This window comes from Podarcis pityusensis (assembly GCF_964106645.2).
Source record: "Podarcis pityusensis genome assembly, chromosome: 8".
NCBI lineage: Eukaryota > Metazoa > Chordata > Lepidosauria > Squamata > Lacertidae > Podarcis > Podarcis pityusensis.
The window spans coordinates 49831092-49857336 of NC_138033.1; the positions used below are offsets into that span (position 1 = coordinate 49831092).

The 26245-nt window shown below is 47.9% G+C and overlaps 2 protein-coding genes and 1 long non-coding RNA gene across 9 annotated transcripts in view; 2 read left to right on the forward strand and 1 right to left on the reverse strand.

Annotated features, from left to right (window-relative positions):
* Positions 1-6540, forward strand: part of LOC308483728 — a 35010-nt gene extending 28470 nt beyond the window's left edge. The window contains exon 3 of the long non-coding RNA XR_013989757.1: positions 6374-6540. This is a non-coding gene — a long non-coding RNA (uncharacterized lncRNA). The remainder of the gene's footprint in view (positions 1-6373) is intronic.
* Positions 4562-14252, reverse strand: RNF166 (ring finger protein 166). Of its 5 annotated transcripts, none has more exons than XM_081017862.1 (7): positions 14003-14247; positions 11122-11194; positions 9945-10101; positions 9239-9351; positions 8515-8629; positions 6547-6654; positions 4562-5855 (listed from the first exon to the last, which is right to left on the reverse strand). In XM_081017862.1, exons 3-7 carry the CDS (start codon positions 10035-10037, stop codon positions 5790-5792), a joined length of 495 nt encoding a protein of 164 aa, XP_080873988.1. In that variant the 5' UTR covers positions 10038-10101; positions 11122-11194; positions 14003-14247; the 3' UTR covers positions 4562-5789. The 5 variants fall into 5 exon arrangements, with proteins under 5 accessions (XP_080873988.1, XP_080873984.1, XP_080873985.1 ...); XM_081017858.1 differs by lacking the exon at positions 14003-14247 and adding an exon at positions 13760-13883; XM_081017859.1 differs by lacking the exon at positions 11122-11194 and having other exon boundaries at positions 14003-14252.
* A 152-nt stretch (positions 14253-14404) lies between these two features.
* Positions 14405-25818, forward strand: CTU2 (cytosolic thiouridylase subunit 2). 3 transcript variants are annotated; one of them, XM_081017824.1, is made up of 15 exons: positions 14405-14425; positions 15633-15707; positions 16327-16405; positions 16518-16577; positions 16762-16822; positions 17991-18100; positions 18894-19198; positions 19939-20074; positions 20862-20993; positions 21120-21211; positions 22358-22461; positions 23413-23548; positions 24181-24241; positions 24709-24767; positions 25573-25818. In XM_081017824.1, exons 2-15 carry the CDS (start codon positions 15649-15651, stop codon positions 25652-25654), a joined length of 1476 nt encoding a protein of 491 aa, XP_080873950.1. In that variant the 5' UTR covers positions 14405-14425; positions 15633-15648; the 3' UTR covers positions 25655-25818. The 3 variants fall into 3 exon arrangements, with proteins under 3 accessions (XP_080873950.1, XP_080873949.1, XP_080873951.1); XM_081017823.1 differs by lacking the exon at positions 14405-14425 and adding an exon at positions 14508-14900; XM_081017825.1 differs by lacking the exons at positions 14405-14425; positions 16327-16405 and adding an exon at positions 14509-14900.
* Positions 25819-26245: the final 427 nt, after the last annotated feature.

Below are 26245 nucleotides of genomic sequence, written 5' to 3' on the forward strand. Positions count from 1 at the left end.
CAGAAGCATTACTGCCTCCGACCAACCATGGCGGCACAGCATAGTCATATTGGCTAGTAGCCATTGACAGCCTTAAACTCCACGAATTTGCCTAATCCTCTTTTTAAAGCCATTCAGGTTGGTGGCCATCACTGCTTCCTGTGGCAGTGAGTTCCATAGTTTAACTATGTGCGGTGTGAAGAAGCACTTTTTTAATCTGTCCTAATCTCCTAGCGCGGGTGGCGCTGTGGCACAGAGCCTAGGACTTGCTGATCCGAAGGTCAGCGGTTCAAATCCCCACGACGGGGTGAGTTCCCGTTGCTCGGTCCCTGCTCCTGCCAACCTAGCAGTTCGAAAGCATGTCAAAGTGCAAGTAGATGAATAGGTACAGCTCTGGCGGGAAGGTAAACGGTGTTTCCATGTGCTGCTCTGGTTCACCAGAAGTGGCTTTGTCATGCTGGCCACATGACCCGGAAGCTGTACGCCAGTTCCCTCGGCCAATAAAGCGAGATGAGCGCCGCAACCCCAGAGTCGGTCACGACTGGACCTAATGGTCAGGAGTCCCTTTACCTTTAATCTTCTAGCATTTAATTTCATTGAATGACCATGAGTTCTACTGTTGTGAGACCACGAGAAGAACTTTCTCTATCCACTTTCTCCATACCATGCATCACCATCCCTGACCATTGGCCATGCTGGCTGGGGCAGATGGGAGTTGTTGTCCAACAACATCTGGAGGTCCACAGATGTTCCCCCACCCCTGCTTTATGATGCCACTATAAAGCGGTGAGCCTTTAAGGAGTCCAAAGACTCATTTCTTGTGTTGATTCTCTTATGTAGTCACCACTCCTTAACTGACCCAACAGCAAAGCCTTCCCCATTCTCCCTCCTCCATCCAGACCCAGTGACCAGCAGGAAATGACTGCTTGTACCAAAGTCACTCAGAACAAATATTGGCTCAGACGCAAGAGATGGGGAAAAGCTGTTCTCAGAAGGGTCATCTCCTGGGTGTCGAACAGCAAGCCTGAGAAGCAGATCTAAGGGGGGGGGGGGATAAAGAAAGGGCGTATGGGGAAGAACAAAGGCCACACTCTCTGACCTGAGTTGACAATAATGAGGAGAGTGCTCTGTACATGCTCAGAGGTGCTGCCATGTTAATGTAGGAACAAAACAAAAAAAGTTGCTTTATATAAGATCTGGCCTATTTATACATCTGCCTAGTCTCCAGTGGTTCCTTGGGGTCTCAAGCAGCTCCTTCCATCCCCACATCACCTGTTAGTGGATCCTTTGATCTCAGAGATGAGGAACCTGTGGCACTCATTTTCCCTGACTTTTAGCCATGCCAGCAGCAGGAGCTCATGGGAATTTGGAGCCCAACAAGATCTGAGCGTGTGTAGATGTTCCTAATCTGTTTGGAAATAGCAAAGTGAGGCAGTGCGCTTCTTCGATGGCATGACTGTCCCTTCCTAAACATCCCGGCATGGAGACCTGAAAAAGGGCTCTTTAGAAATAGGGACAATAGCCATACAGACATTTCTTTGCCTTCTATTCCAATCCTCAGTAGCTACTTCACCTTGCTGAACTCTGCCCAGAAGTAGTCAGGGTGCTGCTGGACTGTGTTATACTTACTGGGGTGGGGAAAGCGATAAGAAGTTTGCTTGATGCAAAGTTGTCCAAGCAGAGCCTCTGGTGCCAGTCAGTGTAGACAACAGTGATTGCCAATGGACTTTTTCACTGGAGATGCTGGGGATGGAACTAGGGGCTCCCTGCATGCAAAGCAGCTGATGCTCCCTCCCATGAGATACAGGCCCTCCTCTGTGCTTCTGTGACACTGGGAGTTCAATGGCACATCCTTGGTATGGCATATACTGAACTTTCCAATCCCCCCCCCCAGCTGGTTTGGACTACAGCCTCTATCAGCCCCAAGCAGCACAGCCAATGGGCGCTGTTGTCCAAACCAAATAGAGGGCATCAGGCTGCGGAAGGCTGTTGAATGTTAAATAAGCATTTACAGTGTGTTTCCAAAGGACTTCATACAGATCAGGGGTGGGAGATGTTTGTCTCTCCAGGTGTTGCTGAACAGCCGCTTCCGTCAGGCACAGGCAGCATGGTCAATGACTAGGGATGATAGTTGTTCAGCCACCTGTGGAGGGGCAAAGGTTCCCCACACATTACCTAGCTGTAATCCTTATTCCACCCTTGTAAGGTAGGCCATAAAACATGGGGGAGGCCAAGGCTACTTACAAAGCATTAATGGCAGAAGTCACATTTGAAGTGAGGAATGGCTGGCTTGTAGCTCAGTTGCTTAGGCTGCAATCCTGTACACATGGAAGCCCCAGTGGGTCTTACTGTTAAAGTACGCATAAAATTGCATCAGTCGCTATGTGGCACCAGCTGTCCAGCATTGGCATTAGTCCATACAGCTCTACAGGTGTTCCAAGTTGGCAGTGTTAGGTTTCTTGGCGCATCCTATCAACTTATTCACTGTCGCAGCTCACTTGCTGAATCCCTCCAACCCCCTTCTCCATCAGGATTTCTCAACACAGAGTGGAGTTTTCCATTGCTTCAATGACCTCTGTGCACATTTAAGAGGCAGGCAAGGAAGTGCAAGGGGGGGGGTGAAGTATAATGAAGTCGTTAAGCACTCTGGCCTCATTAAAAGAACTTGACGAAAGAGACAAAGCCTTTGAAGTTGAGACAGCCGTGATTATGGCCCTTGAAGAAGCTACAGGTTGGGGCTGTGCTGTTGACAGAAGCCAGGCAGGAGATAAGATGCTCCTTGCATCCTGCGTCACCCCTGATAAAAGATGCTGAGCACTGATTCAGCTGTCAGGCAGGCAGGGGGAGAGACTGAAAACATGAGGCTGAAGAGGGGCCTGTGGTGACGAAACCCAGGCTTGTTAGTCCCACTGGCAGGAGTTAATGAGTCAGTAGGTGGTGTGCTTGGGAAACAAGGACTCCTGATCTGAGCCAGGCTTATCTCAATTGGCTCAGGCTCAGGAAGTCAGACTGTTTTGGCATTCCAGTACTCTGGGACATTTGCAGCAGATAAAACGCACAACACCTGCTAGCCTTGCTGTGGGACTAACAGCTCGCCAGGCTAAGCGATACTTGGCTCCCTAAACTGCCAACAAAATCTCCCTTTCTCCCTTCTCTTGAATTGGGAAACCTGCAAACAGGACCTGAGCACAAGAGCACTCTCCCCTCCTGTGGTTTCCAGCCACTGTATTCAGAAGCATTACTGCCTGCAACGGTGGAGGCAGAGCATAGCCATCATGGCTAGTAGCCACTGATAACATGATCCTCCATTAATTTGTTCAATCCTCCTTTAAAGCCATCTAGGTTACTGGCCATCGCTGCTTCCCATTGGAGTGAGCGCCAAAGTTTAACTTTGTGTTAGATGAAGTACTTTCTTTTACCTGCCCTGAATCTTCAGCTTCCTTGGAAGTACCGCTCGTGCCCATGAGTACCGCTCCCCTTATTGTATGCCAGGCTTCCTCAACCTGGCACCTTCCAGATGTTTAAGATTACTCCCATCAGCCACACTATATTATGGCTGTGCTGGCGGAATTTGAAGTACTAAACATCTGGAGGGCACCAGGTTGGAAAAGGCAAACAGGAAGGGCTCCAATACCCTGATGGACAATTTGTACGGCCCACACAGGAGCTTCTTTCTCATGCAGATCATATTGTCCTTTCCCACAGATTCTTTGCTGAGCCCTGTGCCTGGGATAAGAGTGACCTCAAACAGCCAACTCACTTGGGGAGATTCAAACCTGGGGCATGGGCCCCTTCCTATCCAAAGGCCAGGAAATTTGTGCGGCAGTACAGGGGTTAAGTCTGCTTGCATTCCAAAACCATTTGGAAGAGGCTCCAAGAGAGCCATGCCTGATTTCAGCCACAGGCAGCTCAAGCAAGGAAGATCTGCAGGCTGGGAAGCGTAGCACTGAGGCTGCTGCTCCTCCTAGTGGAGACTCTGCAGTCTACAGCACAATGTCCCCATCCCTCCGAACCTCAAAATCTATGCTAGGAAGTAAATTAGGCCAGATATATAAAATGAGGTGACAGAAGGTTGACTGCAACCCTTGAGAATGTAGGGAGGGCTTCAGTTTTGAATCCTCATCTGAAAAACTGTTCCCTGGGGGGGAAATGCATTATCAGGGTGGCTGGCAGGGCTCTGCGGACTCCGGTGGAAGTTGTCCATTTTAAACACTGTACCGTGAAACTTCCCAACTGTAAAATAATCTAGAGGGCATGTAACCCCACCCCCAGGATGTGCTATGAGGTGCCCGTTTTGAGCAGATTCTTCGTACTAGAGACACAAACAGACACCATATACTGTAGCTTATTCACAGCTTTTATTTCTTTCAAGTCTACTTTGGACCTGCTGATCCATTATCATGATACCTGGATGATAAAACCTTGTAGTACCTTGTGGCGTGTAACAGCTTATGACAACCTGAAATGGCCGCACAAGTTGCTCTCTCCCCCTCTAGCTTCTAAAAAGAAAGGATTGTTACTTGGAGAAAAGGAAACCCAGAAAGGTCATTTCAACAAAGATCTTTTTCTTTTTTGGGGTGGGGGGGTGGGGGGGGGAAGAGAAGAGAAATATTGAAAAACAAGACGACGACAATAGTCCGATTGCTCCAGTGTTAATGAAAGGAAGCCCCTTCTCCACTCCAGGTTCTGGCATGCCCCCCACCCCCACCCTGAAATTCTTGAATACATACCTCTTTTTTCTTTAAAAAATATACTTTAAAAAATAATGCTCCATAAAAATACTATTGTTCCTAGTCAAACACAGATATTGCAGTATCAACAGTTAACTGTTTTGTTTTTCTCTCTATAAAATGTGAAAAGAGTATTGTCACACCGATAGATGTAGAAAAAAATCCCCCACAGACATACCTGCATGGCAGCCTCAGGCAGCATGGTGGCTCCCAGGAGTTTTGGACTACAACTCCCAGCTGGTGCTGATGGGGACTGTGGTCCAAATCACCTGGAATACACCGGGCTGGGAAAGGCTGCATGTAGAGTTATCACAAAAGCCGGTACAAAATGAGGAAGAGTTTTTTGGGGGGGAGGGGGTGCAGAAGGGAAAGGGAGAGAAAGATGCATGTGGCTAGGAATGGCTTCCTAACCTGACTTGGGGATTCTGGGTCCTTTTGAAATGCCTTTCTTTGGCATTTCCATGCACTCCCAGCGTTTGCTGCCTCTATTGCAATGGCTGAGTGGTAAGCAATTTGCTCCCCAAGGGCGTAATAAATAGTCCTACAAAGTGCCTGTGTCCCATGCTTCTTGTTCTTCTTTTAAATAATAATTAAAAAACCCCAAATGACTTAACAAAAACCACAGGCGATATTTCTTTTTTTAAAAAAAAGGTTTAAACTACAGAGTTCCCCACAAAATGCGTTGTTGCTATATAAACCGCAAACAGGATGAGGGCCAACAGTGCTAAAATCTTAGTAAAAGCATCTTAATAAAATATACCCTCTGCGCTGAAGTTACATATGGAATGTCCAACCGGAAGTACAAAGTGGGCCCAAACGACAGTTCGAAGTGGGCGAGGCCGGGGTCCCCCGCTGCATTTTCCTGTTCAAGCGCCTACATCGAATCCCCTCACCTCTGAGCTCCGAAAAATGAAGGAAGGTTCCACCTGGCAGAAGAAGGCAGGAGAGGAGCCGAGGGAATGGGCTGCCTACTTGTTAGATGGAGGCCGAGGGAAGGGTGAGGGGTTGTGCCTCCCCACTGTGTGGGGAAAGGTCAGCAAGTGCCCCGAACAGTTCCGATCCACCACATGGCAGTTGCCCTCAGTTCTCGGAGAGGGAGAGTGCCAGCGCCGCTTGCAGTGCTGCTTCTTCATCGATGCTGTAGTCCTGGAAATGAGGACAGAACCATTGCAGGGAACCAAATGGAAGCATTTCCCTCCCTGCTCCAAGCCCCGTCCCCGATATTGCTTTACCAAAAGACTTCCTTTTTTCTCTCTCCTCCTCCACATCGCTCAGAGCAGTGTCCTTGATTCCTCACCCTTCCCTTCTACCCTCTCAGCAACCTTGTGAGGTAGGCCAGGCTGAAAGGTAAAGACTGGCCCAAGATCACCCACTGAGCTTCATGAATGCGCAGGGATTCGAATCCAGGTTTCCCAATGTGGCAATCTAAACACTACACTGACTTAAAAAAAAAAAAGGCTTGGGACAAGATTAAAATCTCAACAATTATGTCTAAGTTGTCTAAAAGGGAAGTCTCCTTATAAGAGTGGAGTAGAAAGAACACCTACTTGAGCTCTCAAATGGGAGGAAGGTGGAATTTCTGATACAACAGCATCCCCATCCCCTCCCATATCAATTTGGTCCATGATTATCATCAAAGATTATATTTTTCTCCCTCTTTCCAGGCCCAAAGGACCCCCGAGGAAGAACATATTAAAGAATAACAACAAAAACCGCAAACCATCAAAGCAAGCAACAAGGGAGTCCTAATTGCCAACCCACAGAAGGCAATATTGAGCACCAGGGCTCCTGACCGCCATCTAATGCACCCCATGTAAGTTTGGCAGTAGGTACCCACCACAAATGTGTCATAGGAGAACTTGTGCCTGTGCAGAAGATGCTGTAGGAAGTTGGCACTCTTATAACTGGGGTCACCCCAAGGCATGGCTGAACAGACTGGGCATACCTGGAACACAGAGGGGCAGGAGGAAGAGAAGAAGCGGACTGTCAACTAAAAAGCAAAGAACCAGATTAGCCCATTCTAAAGCAACAAAGTAGCACACTAAATCAACAATGAGATTTGTAGGTTTCTCACATATCCACACACATATGTGCATGTGTGCCTAGGGAAATAATACCACTATAATTTATTCCATGGGTTTAATTAATGATTTTTGGTCCTACTCTTCCACCAAAAAATGTTCCCAAAGCAGCCTACAAATCATTAAAAAAAGAGAAGAAGTCCATGCCCTCAAACTTAGAATCGAAAAATTCACAATACGAAAGGAAAACCTATTGGGAGGGAGGAGGAAATAGGCAAACTCAGGCACAAGTTCTTAGTTACAAGTTGTTCTGATGACCAGATGGGATGGAAAACTTTGAGAGGAATCAACGGAAGCTGCTAGTCTCTCATCTGTAGCAGTGAGGTGGTCCTGATTTCTATCTCTTCCCTCTCCTGTTTCAGCTATTATCCAAGGCTTGCTGCACTGCCTGTAGACTTCTGCTCAGAAAATATGACAAATGCATGCCTTGCTATCCAGCAAACACCCTAACTGCACACAGAAAAGGCTTCCATGTTTTCTTAGGAGGGCGACAAAAGTTCTGATGTAAAGTCTCTAGTTTCCACAGCACACACCTGGGGTTCCTTTACCAATTTTAGGAAGCTGTCTTAGAAAGTCAAGCCATTGGTAGAACTACCTCAGTACTAACTGGCAAAAGTTCTTAGGATTTCAAACAGGGGACATTCCTAGTTCTACCTGGTGAATGAACAAACAACCTTCTGCATGCAAAACAGATGCCCTACCACTGAGCTAAGACCTTTCCTGTGCTGGCATTTGCCATACATGACTCCTGAGGAGCTCAGACTATTTCTTTTAAAAATATTTACACCCTGCTTTTCTCTGGAACCCCAAACATCAAAAGCAGCTAGCAAATGAATATGCATACACAAATCAAATGCATTAAGTACATAATGTAAGAATAGCCTGCTGGTTTGGGCTAGTGGTCAATCGAGTCCAGCCTCCTGTTGTTACAGTGGCAACCAGATGCTGGTGTCAAACCGGCAAGCAAAACATGAGCACAAGAGCCCTTTCCCTTCCCGTGGTTTCCAGCAACTGATATTCTGAAGTATTGCTGCCTCTGATTATGGAGGGAGAGCATAGCCATCAAGGCCAGTAGCCATTGATAGCCCTCTCCACCATGAAAAAATTAAAATAATCAATACCAACATCAACTAAAAAACAGCAACCAGCTTCTTTCCTGCACCCCATCCTGGGTTGCTTTGGAAACACCTATTGGTACCAAATTGACCAGATCTCCAAATTTAAGTTTTGGACCGATGGAAGGTGGACCTCAAAACAGAACTGCTACCCTAAACTCTCAACATGACCCTCTCCAGGGCACTTATCTCCTCTCTTTTATCTGGCTGCAGAAAAGGCATCACCGCACTGCCTCTGTCCATTTGAGAAGCTGAATAGAGATTAAATGAGCTACAAACTGGCACAGCACTCCATGCCTGGGAGCGGATGCACATGCACCTACCAACTCCGCACCAGGAAACAAATCAGATGCGCACAAACCTCACAGTTCACTGGACAGTTATACCCCTCTAGCTCTACATCAGCAGAGGAGCTGAAGAGCAGCATTTAACAGCCTGCAGTTCACAACCTAAAGCAGCGGGTAACTCAAGTTGTGCCATAGGCAGGATGGGCAAACCACTACACTGGCCTTTCATCCTGCTTCTGCCCCCCCCCCTCAAAAACCCAAACCTGTATATGGGAGGGCACAATTCCCAGCCTCTTTTCCATTTAGATCCATGGCCACTCACCACTTTGTTGGGGTCGTTGCGGTGGTTTTCCATGCAGTGTTTCACCAGCTCTTGCTGGTCCAGGTTCCGCGCTCCACAATAGGGACACACAAATGTGGACCGGTTTGGGATATTGCTGGAAAAGACAGCAGAAATTTGGAAGGGTCACCCAGGAGAACAGCACCTGTGGGGTGCTTGCCAATGCTCCCTTTCAAAAGAAAACCCCCACGGACAGCATGGCTCACTTGTGACAGCTTCAAAACTATTGGTTAACCTTGCAGAGTTAGCACACAGCTCAAAAGCTGGCTGTATATGGTATACTTGCTGATGATTTTTTTTAGTGGCAAAGCAATCTCACCGAGATATTAGGTGCGCAAATAAGAAAGCTGTGTTTTTTACAGGAATTACAAACTGGATGGTAAAGAGTTCCTAGTTCCACCTAATTAAGCTGGAGATGCAAAGGAGCCCTGCTTGCTCTTTGATATCTGCAGGAGAAAGTGACAAAAGGTCTCTCCTCCTCTCTTCTCCAGAAGTGGCAGATATCAAGGAAGAGGAGGTGAGTGAGGAAATGAGGTCAACAACCCTAAGAATGTCAGTCTAGCACTTTAAGAGGTCAGCACAGGTTAGGTCAGAAAGGCAGTCTAAGAAGGTTCCTCCATCTATCCACTTTCTCTCCATGCAAGCCTCATCAGCCCAACACTCCAACAGAATGCAGCACCTTGTCCAACGGGTGAAGATTAGATACCTGGGAATGGGTTGGGATGTCGGGACAACAGGAACAAACTTTGGACAGTTGGCCATCTGCTCCTGAACCTTAGTACAGGATGTGACATGGGATCTCATCTTTGCGAGGGTCACCTGTAAAATGAGGAATGGAGACAAAAGGACTCTATTTTTCTTCCTAAGAATGTGCTGTATCCTCTTAACATAAAAGCTTGGTTTCCGGGTAATTATCACACACTAATTAATTAAGCAAACTGTATCACTCTGTACTCAAACTGTCTTCTATGCTACTTGAAAAGGGGCAAGGTGGCCGCTTTAAGGTTGCAAAGGAACTTTGAACTGAACCTCAAACTGTTCTTCCAGCCGCCAAACCTCAAGCCACATGCCCTCCAACTGAGACTTGTAAACTTCATTCAGCCAGTCCATGACTTGTCCTTACTAAAGTTTCATGTTGATTTTTAACTGTATTTTTATTGCTTTCTTTCTTATATTATAATTTGAATACAATGGAATTCAAACTATAATACAATGTAAATAATAAAAGAAGCAATAAAAACAATTAAAAATCATGCAGCATCTAGCACAGTGCATTACAATTGCTACAACAGGCAGAAAGACTCTCAGCAATTTTCAAGTGACCTGGGAGGGGGGCGGGAGGAATTAACCAGCCAGTTCCTTGTGGTTCTAAACTTGGCATTTGCCCTTGCCCACGTGGCTCATGAAATTACCTTTTTGCTACAGCCCCGGCAGGGAGCCTTGAAGGAGGAGAGCTGCTTCTCTACACTGGAGGCCTTCTCCACCTTTTTGGGGTCAAAGGGCATGCGGCAGAGTGGGCAGAGAGGAGACGGTACTTGGAGGCATGGCTGCAGGCATTCCCCACAGAATCTGGAAAAGAAACAGAGACTTGATTTTGCTCAGCAAGCCTTGAGAGCACTAAGAGTAGTACAGGCATACAAACTCTTATCACCAGCAAATTCAACAATAAAGGCTGGCCAGATTCCTCTCCCAGGATAAGATGCTGACAGTTCTCCAGCCAAAAAACATAAAAACATTCCTGAAAACATGAAGTTGCCAATGAGAGTTTAGCTTTCTGTATGTCCTAGATTATGAAGTGCCCCCACACAGAATTATTAGCAGGGTGTTCTCAGACTATTTCCAGCACCTATGGGGCATAGGGTAGAAGATGGCCTCGTCTTAAAGCACGCAAGAAGCTTTCTGTATCACAAGCAAAACATTCTAGTGTATGCTGAATACTACAGAGCACCAGTACATACTCTGGAATGCTACACACCACTTGCTCAGAGGTACAAAAATCTATTGCGGTCATTTATGCATCTAATTTTGATGAGCTGCTCATTGTCTCTTGCCCTTTATAACTATTGAGCACTACGTGCTATGAAGTCAAAGAGCACTCTTGTGCATGAAGAGCACTCTTGTGCATCCATCAGGAAATGTCTGCCTCTGAACTTGGAATAAGAGGCTACAGGAATCTGAGCAGTAATTCAAAGAGCCTCGGGCCAGAGAGTGGCTTTTAGAAACAGGCCAGAGATCAGGGATCGTGGCAACTTTAAAGTTCTTTTATGCCTGCAGGATCAGAACCTCTCATACAGTTGGTGGAAGAAACTGCAAAATAACCACTGTACTGGAAAAGGGAGCTTGAGGCTATGAAAGGGAATCCAAGAGGCAGAAAGGACAACCTGCCAGCCCACTTGCAAATGCTCTGGTCTTTCAGCAAATTTCATTAGCTTTATGCTAGCAGCTAGCTGCAAGTAAGTTTTCTCCTTCTGCCCTCCCTCTTGCTCCACTAGACATATGCCAAGTGAGTTTCCTCAAAGCCACTCCTTTCCTCTTGGTTATCTTGACGAACTTTTAAAGGGAAAACCTCTGCTGCGGCTCTGCACTTACCCATCAGCAGCTCTGTTCCGGAAGTTTTCACAATAGGCAATACCAAACGAAAAGGCAGAGGCCTTTCCCACCACTGAGTGCAGGAGAAAAGGGTGGTTAACCCTATGACCACAAGTGAACTTTGTGTTGTGCCACAGGAGGGCAAGCTGATTTTATATAATACAGGAACAGCACAGTCACTACCTGAAGTGCTTCCAGTCCATATTAGTGAGCAAAGATTAGAAGTGAGGAGGGAAAGGATTGGGGACTGTTAACAGAACTGGCTACCTATCTATTTCTGAGAACAATTAAAAATGCTGGCTTTACAACCATAAAACCCTCAATAACTTGGGACTTGGGAACAAAGAACCAACTGCTCCTTTGAGCATGTCTGGTTATTAAGATAATCAGTGTCCCCTGCCAACCAAAGTGTAATTGGTGGTGATGAGGGACAATGCCTTTCTAGTGGGAGCATCCTCTAAGAGAGATACAGCTGAAGAATATCTAGCAAATAAATTTTAATAGATTTATATATTGCTTGATTGTAATAAGACCTTGAACTGGCTTACAAAAAGAATGAAACAGTAGAAGTATCAGGAAAAAACCTGTTGAAAACAACTATTTAAAACATTCAAAAGTTATTTAAAATAAATGATAAGCTAAAAACACATGTGGATGCTGAAAAGGGTACAGTGCAGGCATTTGCATGATGTCAACAGGCAGGAGCTCCCAAAGTGTAGCTGCTGCCACACTAAAATATAGATCTTTTAAAAACAGAGTGTTATGTTGCAATTGTAATAGTGTCAATTCTGCAGATGGAAGCAGTCAAGCGGGCATATATGGGAAATGTGATCTCATAAGTAAACTGGTCTCAAGTTGTTAAGGGCTTTATATGCCAATAAGTAAGACCTTGAAGTAATGAGCTGAGGTGTAACAGGTTGATAGAATCTCACTTCTGTAATTGTAATTGTGCTGCATCATTCTGCACTAACTGCAGCTTCTAGATCAAGTGCAAGGGAAGCCACACACAGAGCGAATTACAGTAATCCAGTCTTCAAGTAACTAACATATGAACTACCATGACCAAGCTTTCTTCATCCAGGAGCAAGTACAGCTGTCATACTAATCACAGCTAGTAAAAGGCACTTCTAGCCACTGAGGCTACCTGGACTTCCAGTGACAAGCTGGATCCAGAAGCATCATGCCCTAGACTACAAACTTGCTCCTTCGGGGGAAATGCAAGCCTATCCAGGGTTAGCAGTTGACCAATTTCTCAGACACAGAAACCATGCCTCTGTCTTGTCAGAATTCAGTCTAAGTTATTCCTCATCCATCTCACCACTGTGTCCAGGCACAAGTCCGGGGACTGCAGGGATTCTCCTGATTCAGATGTTCAGATTACAATCTGCATCAGCCCCAGGATCATACAACAATGCTGGCTAGGGCTGATGGGAGTCATAGTCCAAAACATCTAGAGAAGCCTTCACCAATCTAGTGCAAGCCATATGTTTTGGACTACAACTCCCATCTCCCCTTACCATTCACCATGCTGGCTAGGGCTGATGGGAGTCATAGTCCAAAACATCTGGAGGACACTAGGTTGGGGAAGGCAGGCAATAGCCTTTCAAGGTCTTCCCCACACATTCTGTCCAAGATCCTTTTCAACTTGAGGAGTCAGGGATTGAACTGGGGGCCTTCTGCATGGAAAGCAGATGGTCCACCATGGAGCTATGCCTCTCAGCCACCTCATCTGTTAGTTTTCATAATGCCACAGCATCTTTTTGACTTCTTACTACTACTGAAGATACAGCTCTCTTCTCTAGATACAGAATCTATCTTCTCAGGAGATGGTATCCTGAGCAGGTTTTTGCCTCCTTATGAAACCTTTTAGAAGATTTAGACTGCAAGCATTAAAACTCTGAAAAAAATCACTGCAAGAACTGGTCTGAAAATATCCAACAGTTTCAGCAGACAAGTTTCAGGAGTGCTAAAATTCACTATATCATTACACAATGTAACTATATCATTACACAATGGTTTGGGTGTTCAAAGTTTGAGGTTGCCATGCACATGGCAATGTCTGGTAAAGGCTTCAGTATCAAAAAGCTCCCGAAGATCTGTGTTCACAGGAGCAAAGTTAGGACTCACAATAGACTCCTGCAGGCTCATGTTATTCAAAGGATTATATTACCCCACTTTCACTCTCACAGATATAGACAACTCAGTGAAAGTTCATAAGGCTATTCCATAGTTATCCTCTACTGAACTTTCTGTAATAAGCATTATCTTTCACACAGAGCAAGTAACAATACTGTAGGAAAAGGGTGGTGTGGGTCCAGTTCTCCCAGTATTCATGGGAGCCAACGATTCAGGAGCCCCACTCTTTTTTTAAGAGAGCATCTCCACAAGTGCACCCTCCTTGCTTTCTAGAACAGCCACAAATTTGCACTATGATACTAGCAGTTTTGTTTATGATCTCCTTCCTAGCTATCCCTAGTATGAAATTCACCTTCCCCACAACAGGGTCCACATCTGTTACAAGGTATCTGCTTCAGCCCCAAGGTCTCATTCTTGGTCAACACTGCCATGTCAGTGTTGCACCACAAATAAACCTCCTCATCCCCCTAACATACTTTCTCCCAACCTAGACCCCACTTACCCCACTTCGCTCTATGCCTTAGCATCCTCACGCCTGTAGTTCCTCCCTCGGTCGCCCCCTCAAATCTTCTCCTGCTTTCCCCCAAATCAGGCAGACACCTCCAATGCTCCCCCACCAGACCCACCATCTCCTCCTCTAACCCCCGTTGCACTTGCTGAAAGACGGGCACCATGTTTACAAGCGGTCCGCCCTCGGACGTGACTGCGCGTGCCCCCCCACCCCCCAGGGCCCCTGGGCTCTCACGTGTGCCTGCAGGGGGCGATGCGCACGGGGCGCTGATAGACCTCGAGGCAAATGGGGCAGCTGAACTGGGCCTCCAGCGCGGCGCCGGCCTCAGGCGGGTGGGGCGGCGGCGGGGCGGGCGAGGGGGCGGCGGCAGAAGAAGGAGTCGCCTCGCGGGACCCGCCCGCGGACACCAGCAGGCTCCGGAACATCGCGGCAGCCATGGAGGACGAGGAGGCGGAGGCGACCCCGGCCCAGGGAGGCGGAAGCGGAAGCAAGGTGGTAGGGCGGCGCTCTCGGATGATGTCAGAGGCAAACCACCGTTTCGTGGCGCTCCTCGCGAGAGAGAGCCTCTCGACCCACGCGGCGCGCGGCCGTCGCGGCGCTTAAGGAAGTGTGGAATGTAGACTGTGGATAGACTCGCACTCGGATCCTAGCTTCAGGGTTCGCTTCATTATTTATTTGCATGCAGTTTTGACTTTGAAGTCACATATTAATTAAGTAATTAGTTATATATCCCATTTTCCCCTTTAAGGAGCTCTAGCCGATGTACATCTTTCTTCCCACCCCCATTTTATTTCAACAACAACTCAGTGAGTACTTGCCGTATGAACCGGCCCTCCCACCAGTGGGAATTTGGTTGGCTTTTAACACGTACGAACACCTAACACCCAAACTGCACCCGGAAGGTTTCCTCTTTGTGAATGTATAGACAGATCTATAGAGCAGATGGTACAAACCAGGGCGTGTGACGTCAGAAGAGTGCGCCGGGTGGCCGGTCCTGCTGGGGTTCTGAGCCGGGAAGCGGCTGCTTAGGGCGCCCCGCGCGACGGAGGCTGAGAGGTCTGGCTGCGATGTGTGAAGCCGAGGAGGGAGGCTGCGGAAACGAGACGCAGCCTAAGAGGGCACCCCGGGGCAGGTAGGGGAACGGGGTTGGGCAGGGAGTGAGTGTAGAGGAACGGGGTAGGGGTGGGAGGTGGGGTTGGGAAAAGGCCTTCCCGGCTTGTCCCGTCTGAGCCGCGACTTCCCACTAGGTGTTGTTTTTGCAATAGCCGCAGAGGCCACAACAGAAGTTAAGAAGGCAGGCTGAAATGATGTGAAAAGATCCACGTTGTGCAAATCAACATAACAGTTGTTGTTGTGGTGGCGCTATCTGCGCACATTAAAAGACTGTCTGTAGCAGAGTGTTTTTTGGCACTTTAAATAATAAGAAATGTCTTGCAACAGAAGCTTTGTGGACCGAGGTCTGCTTCATTAGACGTGTGAAAGGGTTGTATTCTCAGTTATTACACCTGCCAATTTAAGGCAGCGCTTAATGCATCCAATGAAAGGGCTTGTAGTCCAGTGAAAGCTTCTGCGATAATAAAAATGTTGCAGTGCAACCTTAGCCATGTCTACTCAGAAGTAAATTCCATTGAATGCAGTGGGTGATATTCCCAGGTAAGCAGAGGTAGGATTGCAGCCATAATCTTTTAGGCTGTTTGGTTAGTATAATCATATGCCATTCTCCTGCTTGTAGAGCACCCACAGTGGCTTACACCAGTAAGAAATGCTACACAACAATAATGGTTATACACTAATGTTTTTAATTCCAATGGCAAACAATACAAATTGTACTTTGGAATCTGATCTTCCTTTTCTCTCTTCTAAGCTGCCCCTCAAAATGCATGAAATGCAAAGAAGGTTCCCCGGTGTTGATCATCCGTGTTGGGGATGCCTTTTGCAAGTAAGTATGACGGGCAGCTGTGCCTTCTTACTGGGTTGGCAGCAGACATGGTTGTCATTTTCTGAAAGGCTGCTGTGGTCTACAACAAAGCTGCAAACCTTTTTTTGAGGGATCTGGGTGATCTTTGTTACAAGTGACATCCTCTGGTGTTGACTCACACAGCAGAATTTCAGTCATGGCATATTTCTAGACCTCTTTAATCTCTATTAGAACTCTTTTAAAAAACAATTTGAGTTGCTTTTTCTCAAGAGCTAAACACCCATGCTCACTGTCAGTCTCTCACTACTACCCTAACCCAGATGTTTCAACCAATTATAGTTAAGTGTGGATCATAGCTTACACACATGTGTTGCATGCAGAAGTTCACAGATACAGTCCCTGGCATTGCCTGTTAAAAAGGGTCAAGTGGCAGGTGATGGGATGCGGAACCCCACTGGAGACCCTGGAAAGCCTATCAGGTGGATGGAAAATAGTCTGATGATATAAGGCAGCTTCTTCTATTCCTGCTCCTAAGCATAGCATTGTGGCTAAAACAAAATAAGGCCAAGATGTTTGACTAAAATTGCGTTTCTATTGCATCTTATTGCTTTAATAACATGCATTTGTTGCTGATTCATAGGAGCTGTTTCAAGGATTATTTTGTTCACAAGTTCCGGGCTATGCTTGGCAAGAATCGCTGCATTTACCCTGGAGAGAAGGTCCTGTCCAGTTACTTTGGGGTGGGCGGGCGAGGGAGCTAACAACTAGAAGTGACAGACATGTTTTCTAATACTCCCTTGCATGCTTTTTATTTATTTTTATTTACTGTAGGTTCTGCTTGCATTTTCGGGCGGCCCTGCCTCCAGTTCAATGGTGCGGCAAGTTCAAGAGGTATTTCCCCATGACTTCCTAGCAGGGTAAAGACAGAGAATTTGGGGGTTTAGTAGAGTGGTTCTTAAATTACTATCATTTCTTATGCACCCTTCACCACAAGGTTGCAGGGTGGGTTATAGCAGCCTAAAAATCAGTATTAAAAACAACTTGAAACTGACCCAAATCTTCTTTCTCATTCCAGGGCTTGAGCCGGGAAGCAGCCAAGAAACTCCGCTTCAAGCCAGGAATCATCTATGTTGATGGTAAGCAATGCTTGCTGGGTGCATTCCCTTATATGTTTGGGAGACTGAAGAGTCTAAGCAGAGGCAGTTTGTTCAAGGTGAAACAAACCTTGCATCAAAATGCTTGTACTCTTCTCCAAGGTTTAAAAACAATACTGCTAAAAAGTCTCATTTTCCCCTTTTCCTTAACTTCGAGGCAAACAAATAGTCTCTTAGGGTGTCTGTGAAGGTGGCCACATCTTCATGGAAGGCAGGATTGGTGTGGCCATTTAGAAGGGGATGGACTGTGGCTTAGTGGCACAGTATCTGCTTTGTACGCAAAAGATTCAGTCCCCAGCATCTCTAGGTAGAGCTGGGAAGGGCCCTGTTTCTGGGACTCTGGAGTGTCACTGCCAGTCAGTGTAGAGGCCTTGCAGATGCTGCTGGACTGCAACTCTCAACATCCCTGACCATTGGTTCTGCTGTCTGGGGCAGATGGGAGTTGTAGTCCAAGGGCATCTGAAAGGCACGAGGTTCTCCACCCCTAGATGCGCCCAGGCGGGATTCACACACTGAAAGGCAGCTGTCTTATATTCCAAGTGCAATTTCTGTTGTCAAGCCTATTTTTCACCATAGACCGTTACTGTCAGGGAGAGGCAAACAGGAAAAGATGAAAGGACAGAAACCAGCAGTTATAGAGAGCCTAAAGAGATTATCAGCAGCTTCGTGTCTGACAGTGGGTCTGATGTAGAGGGGGAGGAGGATGAGCTGGGAACTAGTTATTCTGTGCACAGAGGAAGTAAGGGGAGGAGTTTTCGCAGACTTGCATGCTGGGTGCGGAAAAGGAAGAAAAAAGATTAGAGGCAGCAACTGCGCTCAAGGGGAAGGACGCTAATTGAAATGCTGGAGATGTGTGTTTGAACTTTGTCAAATAAATCAAATTGTTTGGAACTGGCTGGGAGCCTGGAGTCTTATCTATGGCCAGCTGGACAGCATTAAGCCTCTGACAGTTACCAAGCTCAGAGTGACCCTTTCGGCATCAAAATTAATTTGGTTAAAGGTTTTGAGTGAGGTGGCTCTCCAAATGTTTCAGGTGACTTACACCACGACTCTTGCCCAAGATAGGTGAAAATAGGGTGGAAGTCCCCCCCCCCCGAAGCCTGCTCAGCTTGTTTAACTGATCTCCCTGATCCTCTTTCTTGCTGTGCAGAGGGAGCTGTGTGCGGACAGAGCCCAGGCAAGCGGGAGGAGATCCGCAGCCAGATGGAGATGATCCTGCAAGCCACAGGGTTCCCTTATCACCTGGTGTGCTTGGAAGAGGTGAGGAAAGATGCACATGAGGAGAGGCCCGGGGTGCTGTGTCAACCTCTGACCTTGTTGCCGCTTCCTCATTTCAGTACAGTCATACCTCGTGTTAAATACACTTTGAGTTGAGCACTTTTGAGTTGTGCTCCGTGGCAACCCGGAAGTAACAGAGCGCGTTACTTCTGGGCTTCGCCGCTTGCGCATGCGCAGATGCTCAAAATGACGTCATGCGCAGAAGCGGCAAAAAGCAACGCACGCGCGTAGACGTGCCATCGCTAGTTATGTTTACCTCTAGATGCGAACGGGGCTCCGGAATGGATTCCGTTCATATCTAGAGGTACCACTGTACGCTGGTGTATTTTGAGTGGAGTTAGGAATCTCCTTAGAGATGCAGTTTGGCTGATGAGTAACGAAATAGCCTTATTACTGTGGAAGCCAACTAGTCCCATAAGAAAGGTGCAAGAACAGACCCCCTCATGACATTTTCAGGCTAAGGACCACATGTCCGTGATGAGTGGGGAAGAGGCAAAAGCGGGCAGAGCAACGCATGCAGATCTTACCTTTGTGCAGGAGTCTGGTTCCCCCACTCCACCTTTTAGAAGAACGGAAGAGGACAGATTTCCCCATAGCTTAGAATTCTCAAAATAAATGTTATCATAGAACCTATGATGTTTTTACAGTCCCAACACTAAACCAAGGCAAATAAATATCAAAGGGGTGTGTGTGGGAAACACTGATTTCTGTGTTTAAATGTCTGTTTCTGCTAGTGCTTTCCGTGGCTGACTGCATGTGCTCTGCCCTTTCACAGGTGTTTGACCTGCCAGGCTCTGTGCTGCACTCCATTCCCCATAGTGCCACTGACCACGGCGGCAGCTACAAGGAAGCTGTGGATGGTTTCATAAGATGGCAGCAGCATGAGAAGACGGCAGGGGACTCAGCAAGCTCCCTGGAGGACCAGCTGGCTAGGCTTAGTGTTCACAGATCTTCACAGCAGGAGGGACCGCCGGTCCCAGGAACTAGGCCTCCTCCAGTGTCCCATACTGAAGAACTGACCAAGCTCTTTGGGGCTGTGAAAACCTTGACTGCAAAAGAGGAGCTCCTTCAGACTCTCCGGTGAGCTTCTTTGTGGAAGTGACAAAGATCATTTTTCTTTTGGCTAGAGTGCTGCTGGACGAGCTCCCAGTATGCATTGCTCTCAAAGATGGGCATGCCAAGGGTGTTTTGGAGGCTACATTCGGAGACATTCCTGTCACCCTCTTGCTGTTTAATTTAACCTGCTTAAGAGGGGATGACTGAGTGCTAGATCCTGGCTAATCCCAATAATTCCTGAATCCTTGGCAGCTGAATGGATGCTGCTAGCACCCCTTTGAGGTTGTGGAAGGATGACAGGGCTGCTGCAGGTAGAGCAGAGGCCAACCCATCCTGAGCAGCAACCTCAGGAGCACAAGGCCCTGCAGAGCCAGGACCTAGAGTATTCTGCTTCACCCTCTCTAGGCTGCCACTTCCGGGTTTGCTTTTCATGGCCTCTTCACAGCTCCACTGAATGAGACAATCCTTGACTGCTTTGCTTGGCAATTTGAGGTCTGTGCTCCTGGGGAGGGGGCCAGCCACCTCCCCACTCCTCTTCATGAGTTTATACCCTCCATGAGTTTGTCTAAAAGTGGGCTAGACCAATTAGTGGAGGCTAAGGCCACTCACCACGATGGCTGTGCATTGCGTCTGAATACCACTTGCTGGGGATTGCCAGTGGGGGAGAGTCCTGCTTGTGGGCTGCCTCTTGGCCACTGTGAAAACGGGATGCTGAACTAGATGGGCTTTGGTCTGATGCAACAGGGCTCTCCTTATGTTCTTAGGAATCACCTGATTCTGCATGTGGCCCGGACAAGTGGATATTCCAAGGTGATGATGGGGGACAGTGGTACCCGTGTGGCTGTCAAGCTCTTGACCAACCTGTGCCTGGGACGGGGGGCCTTTCTGGCTGCAGATACGGTGAGAGCAGGGGCTACAGACTCCTATATGTTGGGGCCAGAGAGGCCCATGTTTCTTACCCTCTTCGCCCTTTGGTGAGAGGTGCAAGCTTCAAGCTGGAGTGGGCAGTGCTGCTCATGAGGAATCCAGTCCCTGCTTCCCCTCTCCAGAAAGGACATTTGGGGCGGCCATTTCAGCAGCAGGCATCTGAGCTGCTAGTTAGCAGAAAGACTCTGCACCCCACTCCTGGCCCTGAAGGTATGTAGAGCTGGAGAGAGGGAAGCAGGGAGTTGTTCCTGACCTCCCAAAGAGTTCCAGCACCAGGTTCAGGGACTAAAGCTGCAATTCCTGCATGTGCTTACCTGGGAGTAAGCCCCACTGAACATGACGGGGCTGACTTCCAAGTACATGTATAATGAATTGCATCAGAAGACAAACTGAAGTCTGTTGACAGCACTAGCACCACCACTGTGCTTTTCTTTATTGCTTCTATAAAAGGAAGAACCGTAGCTCAGTGTCAGAGCACCTGCTTTGCATGCAGAAGGTCCCAGGTTCAACCCTCGGCATCACCAGGTACAACTGGGAATGTCCCCTGCCTGAAACCTCTAGAGAGCAGCTGCCAAGTCAGTGCAGACTCTGGTGAGCCAGATAGGCTGATGGTCTGACTCAGGATAAGGCAGCTTCCCAAGTTCCTATATTCTGTTCTTTCCACACCACCGCTTTGGACCACCCAGAGCTATCCTATCTCACAAATGGGGCAACGGATCAGGCACTTTCTGCACTGTTCACTTTCTCCTTTCCTTGAAAGGGCTTCTCAGACAGTCGCCACGGTGATGTGCTGTTCTTGCGTCCCATGCGGGAATACACTGCCAAAGAGATTGCCTTCTACAATTGCTTCTTTGAGGTGCCCACAGTCTTCACGCCTGCGCTGGATACTAAAGTAAGAGGGACCTACTTCTGGGTGCCTGTAGGGTGACCCCTTTGGGCGCCCTTCCACCAGACCTCCTGGGAGCGAGTAACCTTCCTTATTGCCCAAGAGTGATGCCGCTCTTCTCCTCTTCCACAGACCCCCGACAGAGCCAGCATTCACCGCCTGATTGAGAGCTTCCTCTACAGGTTGCAGTGCGACTTCCCCTCCACCACCAGCACAGTCTGCCGGTAAGCAACCTTCAGGCTGGGCCATTCTCCTGCAAGCAACTGCAAGTTTCCCTGCTTCTAGGACATTCATCAGCACTCCCCACCCCCGTTGGTTGCATGCTGATAATATCCCTTTTGCCAGCCTGTTAGTATTTGCACCCATTCTAAGCAGGACTGTATGCATCAGCGACAGTAAGTGTCCAGTTTCTTCAGGCTGACTAAACCATGCAAACTGGAAGTTGTCTGTGTGCTTTTAAAACCCACTGGAGTTGCCAGTTCGCTTTCGGGTCCAATTTCAGGTTCTCACATTAGTGTTTAAAGCCCTAAGCTACTCAGGCCCCATATAGCTGAAAGACCACCTCCTTCCCTACAGACCCTCTTAGGTGCTAAGATTAGCAGACGGAGCCCTTGTGGTACTCTGCCCTAAGAGGCTTGGGGTGGGGGTGGGGGGGTCCAAGAGAGGGCATTCTCCGTGGCAGCCACTGAGGTATGTCTGGTTCCTTCATGATACAATTTCTGGCAAATAGTGAAGATGCGCATCTTTGCCCTGGGAGGTGTATATTTTTAGGAGCCACCTCATTTCTGCGATTGTAAGCAGTTTTAATACTGTGTTTTAAAGTTGTAACCTGCCCTGGGACCTTAGGGTGAAGGGTGGATGATAATAATGATAAAGGCCACTTATTCTTCAGGGCAGCAAAGCCGCACATCTTGATCCCCACATCCCTTTCTGAATTCTTGAGACCATGACATTTTCCTCTCAAGGGATTTAAAGTTTCCTTCAGCCACCATTAAAACCTAGAAACTCCAGGTTGTATCCAACTTAATTTTATTTACAGTAGACCTGTTGAAATGTATGGACCTAAAGAAGTCCACTAACTCCAGAGGGTCTTCTCTTGAGTAGGACTACACTGGTTACAACCCTTTTTAATCTTAAAATGAGTGTGTTGAGATCATTGTTGCTTTCTGGCGGCTTAACTCTGTCAGTCTCACATACTGTCTGCCGAATACATCCAGACGTGGATTGTGTGATTTCTCCATGTGATGTGAGACCAGCTGGATGGTGCACAGAAGGCCTGAGAGGCAAAAGCAAGATGGATAATAGGAGGCAGAAGGGCTAGCCATGTCTTCCCAGCCCTCTTCTTGATGCCCTCTCCATCCTTTCTGCAGGACAGGTGAGAAGCTTTGTGTGACTTCCCCAGAGGCTGATCTTGGTGGACCCACAGAAACACCCCAGTGCCTCTTCTGTCTCTGCGCCTTGGACACCAATGCTGGTATGTGGTGGCCTTGTGAACCTCAACGGGAAAGTTCTTTTTCACTTCTTTAAGAAGGGAATGCACCTGGATGTGGTTCTACAAAGTCAGAAATTGGAGAACCGGAAGGACTTCAAAAACTAGCTTGACTTCTGCCTCCCACCACAAGCCACAGTCACCCACTCGCCAGCCCGCCTGTTCTAAGCTGCAGGGTGTCAGAAGTTTCTCCTCCTGGGCTGCCCTACTCAACTGCCATAGAACTAGTGATCTTGCCACTGGGATACCTGCCTCCTGAGTAACATCTAGAGCAGTCTTTTCGTCCCCAGATGTTGGACTACAACTCCCATCGTTGCTGGCCACTGGTCCCTTAAGCTAGGGACGATGGGAGTTGTAATCCAACATCTGGGGCCCCAAGGTTGAGAAAGGCTGGTCTAGAGCAACCTTCTCCATCCTGGTGCCCCCTGGAAAATTGGTGGACTCCCAACTCCCAGCATGTCTAAATGACAGGGATGATGGGAATTGTAGTACAGTGACATCTGGAGGGAAACTGGTTGGGGAAAGCAGCAGGAAGCCTTATTTTCCATGACTTCTTTTTGTAGACAAATTCATGAAAGGATAAGACTGTTCATGGCTGCTAGCCACAATGGCTGTGTTCTTCTTCCACTGTTGGAGGCAGCATGCCTCTGAATACCAGTTGCTAGAAACTGCAGGAGAGGAGAGGGCTCTTGCCCTCTTGCAGGCTTCCCTTTGGGTGGCCACTGAGAAGAGGATGCTGGACTAGATACACCACTGGCCTGATCCAGCACGGCTGTTGTAACATCATCCTTCTAGCCTGTTGAACTCCCTGGGTACAAAGAAAGCAAGACTGTCTTTGCTTACAAAGCTTAGCCACTTGGGGGCGACAGCTAAAACTCTCTCTGCCACTGAGGACAACAACTCAGCCTCTGACTCTGCTTTCCCTTTCCTCCCCAGTGGACGGCTCCTCCTTGCAGTCGACGGTGCTGTCAGAGCAGCTCTGCCAGAAGCCACTTCCACCATCCACTGGGAACGGCTGCTGTGGAGGGGCCTCGAATCAGACAGGATGTTGCAGGGCCCCTCTGGCACCAAGGTAAGGAGGGATGCTGGATCCAGAACAGATAGCTCCACAAACAACTTAGCCTTGTATGGGTGGGGGGACTCCTTGCCCCCAACTTGGATGGCTTTTAAGAAAGGGCTGGAGGACGAAGGCTATGAACGACTACCAGCAACAGTGGCTCAGCTCCGACTCCACTGCAGGAGTCAAAGATGCTTCTGAATACCAGTTGCTGAAAATCACAGGAGGGGAGAGCTCTTGCGCTCGAATCCTGCTTGCCAGTTTCCCCCAGGCATCTGGGTGGCCACGATGAGAAGAGAACACTGGACTAGATGGGCCATTGGCCTGATCCTGCAGGCTCCCCTTAGGTCTCTTGTGCTTCTAGACCAGGGGTGGGAAACCCTTTGGAGGGCTGCATGTCAATGGCCAGACGCAAATGCAGGCGGAGCAACCAATGTAAATGTCGCCTTTGTGAAATTATTCGAAGACCCCACTCTATTAAAGGAAGTGAGAGGTATTATCCAAGTTCAAGAAGACACGCTCACCAAGCAGGCCAAAGCACTTGGGGTGGGTGGGTGTGAAGCAAGTTCACCTCTGCTGTACTAGAATCATAGACATCACCTGCCCAGACTTGATCCTCTGCCCTCCTGCTCTGTTCTCCCCTGTAGAGATTCTTCCCAGCTTCTCCCATTGCTCTGCTACAGCTGCCGCCTGACCATCAAAGACATGGTAAGTGCAGAGAGGTGTGGAGCGCACGATTCCTCCTACTCTAATGCTGCATTTTTCTGGGCTGTCACATTTCCTTTCTGTTCAGAGACTACAGGCCAGTTGGCTGTCTCTGTCACCAAACTGCTGCTTCCAGACGAGTGGATGAAGCTATCCCAGTTGAGTTTGATGGGTTGGAGAGTGTTGCGGCCTTTGGGAAGGGGGAGAGAGGAGTGTTGTGGGCCCAAGCAGAGTGCAGCGAGATAGGGCATGGTCTGCCGCTTGATTTGGATGAGGAGGCTTGGCCTCATGAGGACTCAAACTCAGGGCAAAGAGGAAAGGCCACCTGCCCTTTTGTATTTTCTTTACCAGACTAGGGATGGGCATGGGCTCTGCCAGGCCTAAGGGATGGTCAGGCATTCATCACAGTGAAGCATCTGCTCTGAATTCTGGAAGTGTTCATTCACCCCAACTTCTTTCCTCCTCTGCAGAGCTCATTGGAGCCTCTCCCAGGCTACATCCACTTGGAGGCAGAGCGCCGGCGATGCAGGTACAAGCCACACACTCTGCAGAGGAGGGGATATGTGCAGTGGGATACATAGTTCATCTCTGAATAGAAGCACTTATAGGAAGGGCAGGGAAGAGCATATTGAAGTGTGTGTGTATGAGAAAGAGACCAAAGAGATCTCAAATCAGGCTCATTTCTCCATGGAATCACTCTGGGTGGCAAGACCAGGTCCCAAATTTATTTAGTGCTGGGGATATACTGTTGTGCCCCGTCCCCTTACCAAAAGGTGCTCTTGAGACAGAAAAGGAAATCACGGAGATATCTAAAGTTTTGTGGTTGCGGTTGTGGTTATGTAGGTTGGATAAATGTGTATGATGAAGAGAAATTTGAGATCAAAGCATGTATTCCTGCAGTAGCACACGGGGCAGGAACTATAGCCCCATGGGTTAGAGATGACCCAAGGGTCTGTCAAAGGCTCAGATCCTGCCTTGGCAGCCATGGTCATATTTGGTCAAGTCCTCTGCTCATCCCCAGTACCTGTCAAATGACAACCATATAGACTTAATGTTGACAAGGGTTTTATCAGACCAAGTTGTGAACTGCAACGCTGATTTGCTGGAATTACCAGTCTCCGTGGGGCACGGGGAGGATGCTTCTTGTGCTGATTCTCACTTAACCACCCACTCTCCCTGTTCAGGTCCCATCTCCACACATACACCCCAAACAGCAGCAGCTTGTCATAGGGGTCTCCTTTGTGACTTTACCAGCTTCCAGCCAGCTGAATGAGAGTTGCTGAGGAACCAGAAACGTTCAGGTGTAGAGACTGGTGTGTGTTTTGTTCCTGCAGGGCTGCAATGAAGCAAGAAATCCAGGAGTTCTTGCTTGAAGAAGAGGACAGTGATGCTGCTGAGGGCCTTCCCCTGAGCTGATGCCAGGTTTGCTGAGCTCTGGAGAACCAGAGTAGAACACCCAATGCAAGAAAGCACCCCCTCTTGGCTCTTATTTGACCTTTTTTTCCTTCCTGAATTTTATAAATTTTCTAATGCAAATAAATTATTCTGAAGCCACCAGCATCTGGCTCAGTGATGCTACAGGAGGTCTCTCATCATTTCAGTTGGTGCCAAGCACTTGAGAGTCCTTACACAACTCCGCCAGTGTGGAGAACCAGTGCCTTGCCAGATGTTGCAGAACTATACCTTCCATCAGCCCCAGCAAGCATGGCCAGTGGCCGGGAATGATGGGAGTTGTAGTTCTAACATATAAAGCGCAACAGGCTGAATGGTGATGTTTGCAACAAATTTCTTTAATGGTTACTTCCTATCATACGAATCAAGTCCAGGATGCCTGTTGCGCTTTATATGGTGTAATTATTGCATCTGCATAACAAGGTATTGTATTAGTTTTGGGAGTTGTAGTTCAGCAATATCTGGAGGGCCAAAGGTGCCTTTATACTTGTGGTATAAGTCTCCTTACCCTTCAGAAGATGGGGTAGTAAGGATGAAGCCAAGAAAAAGCTCTGT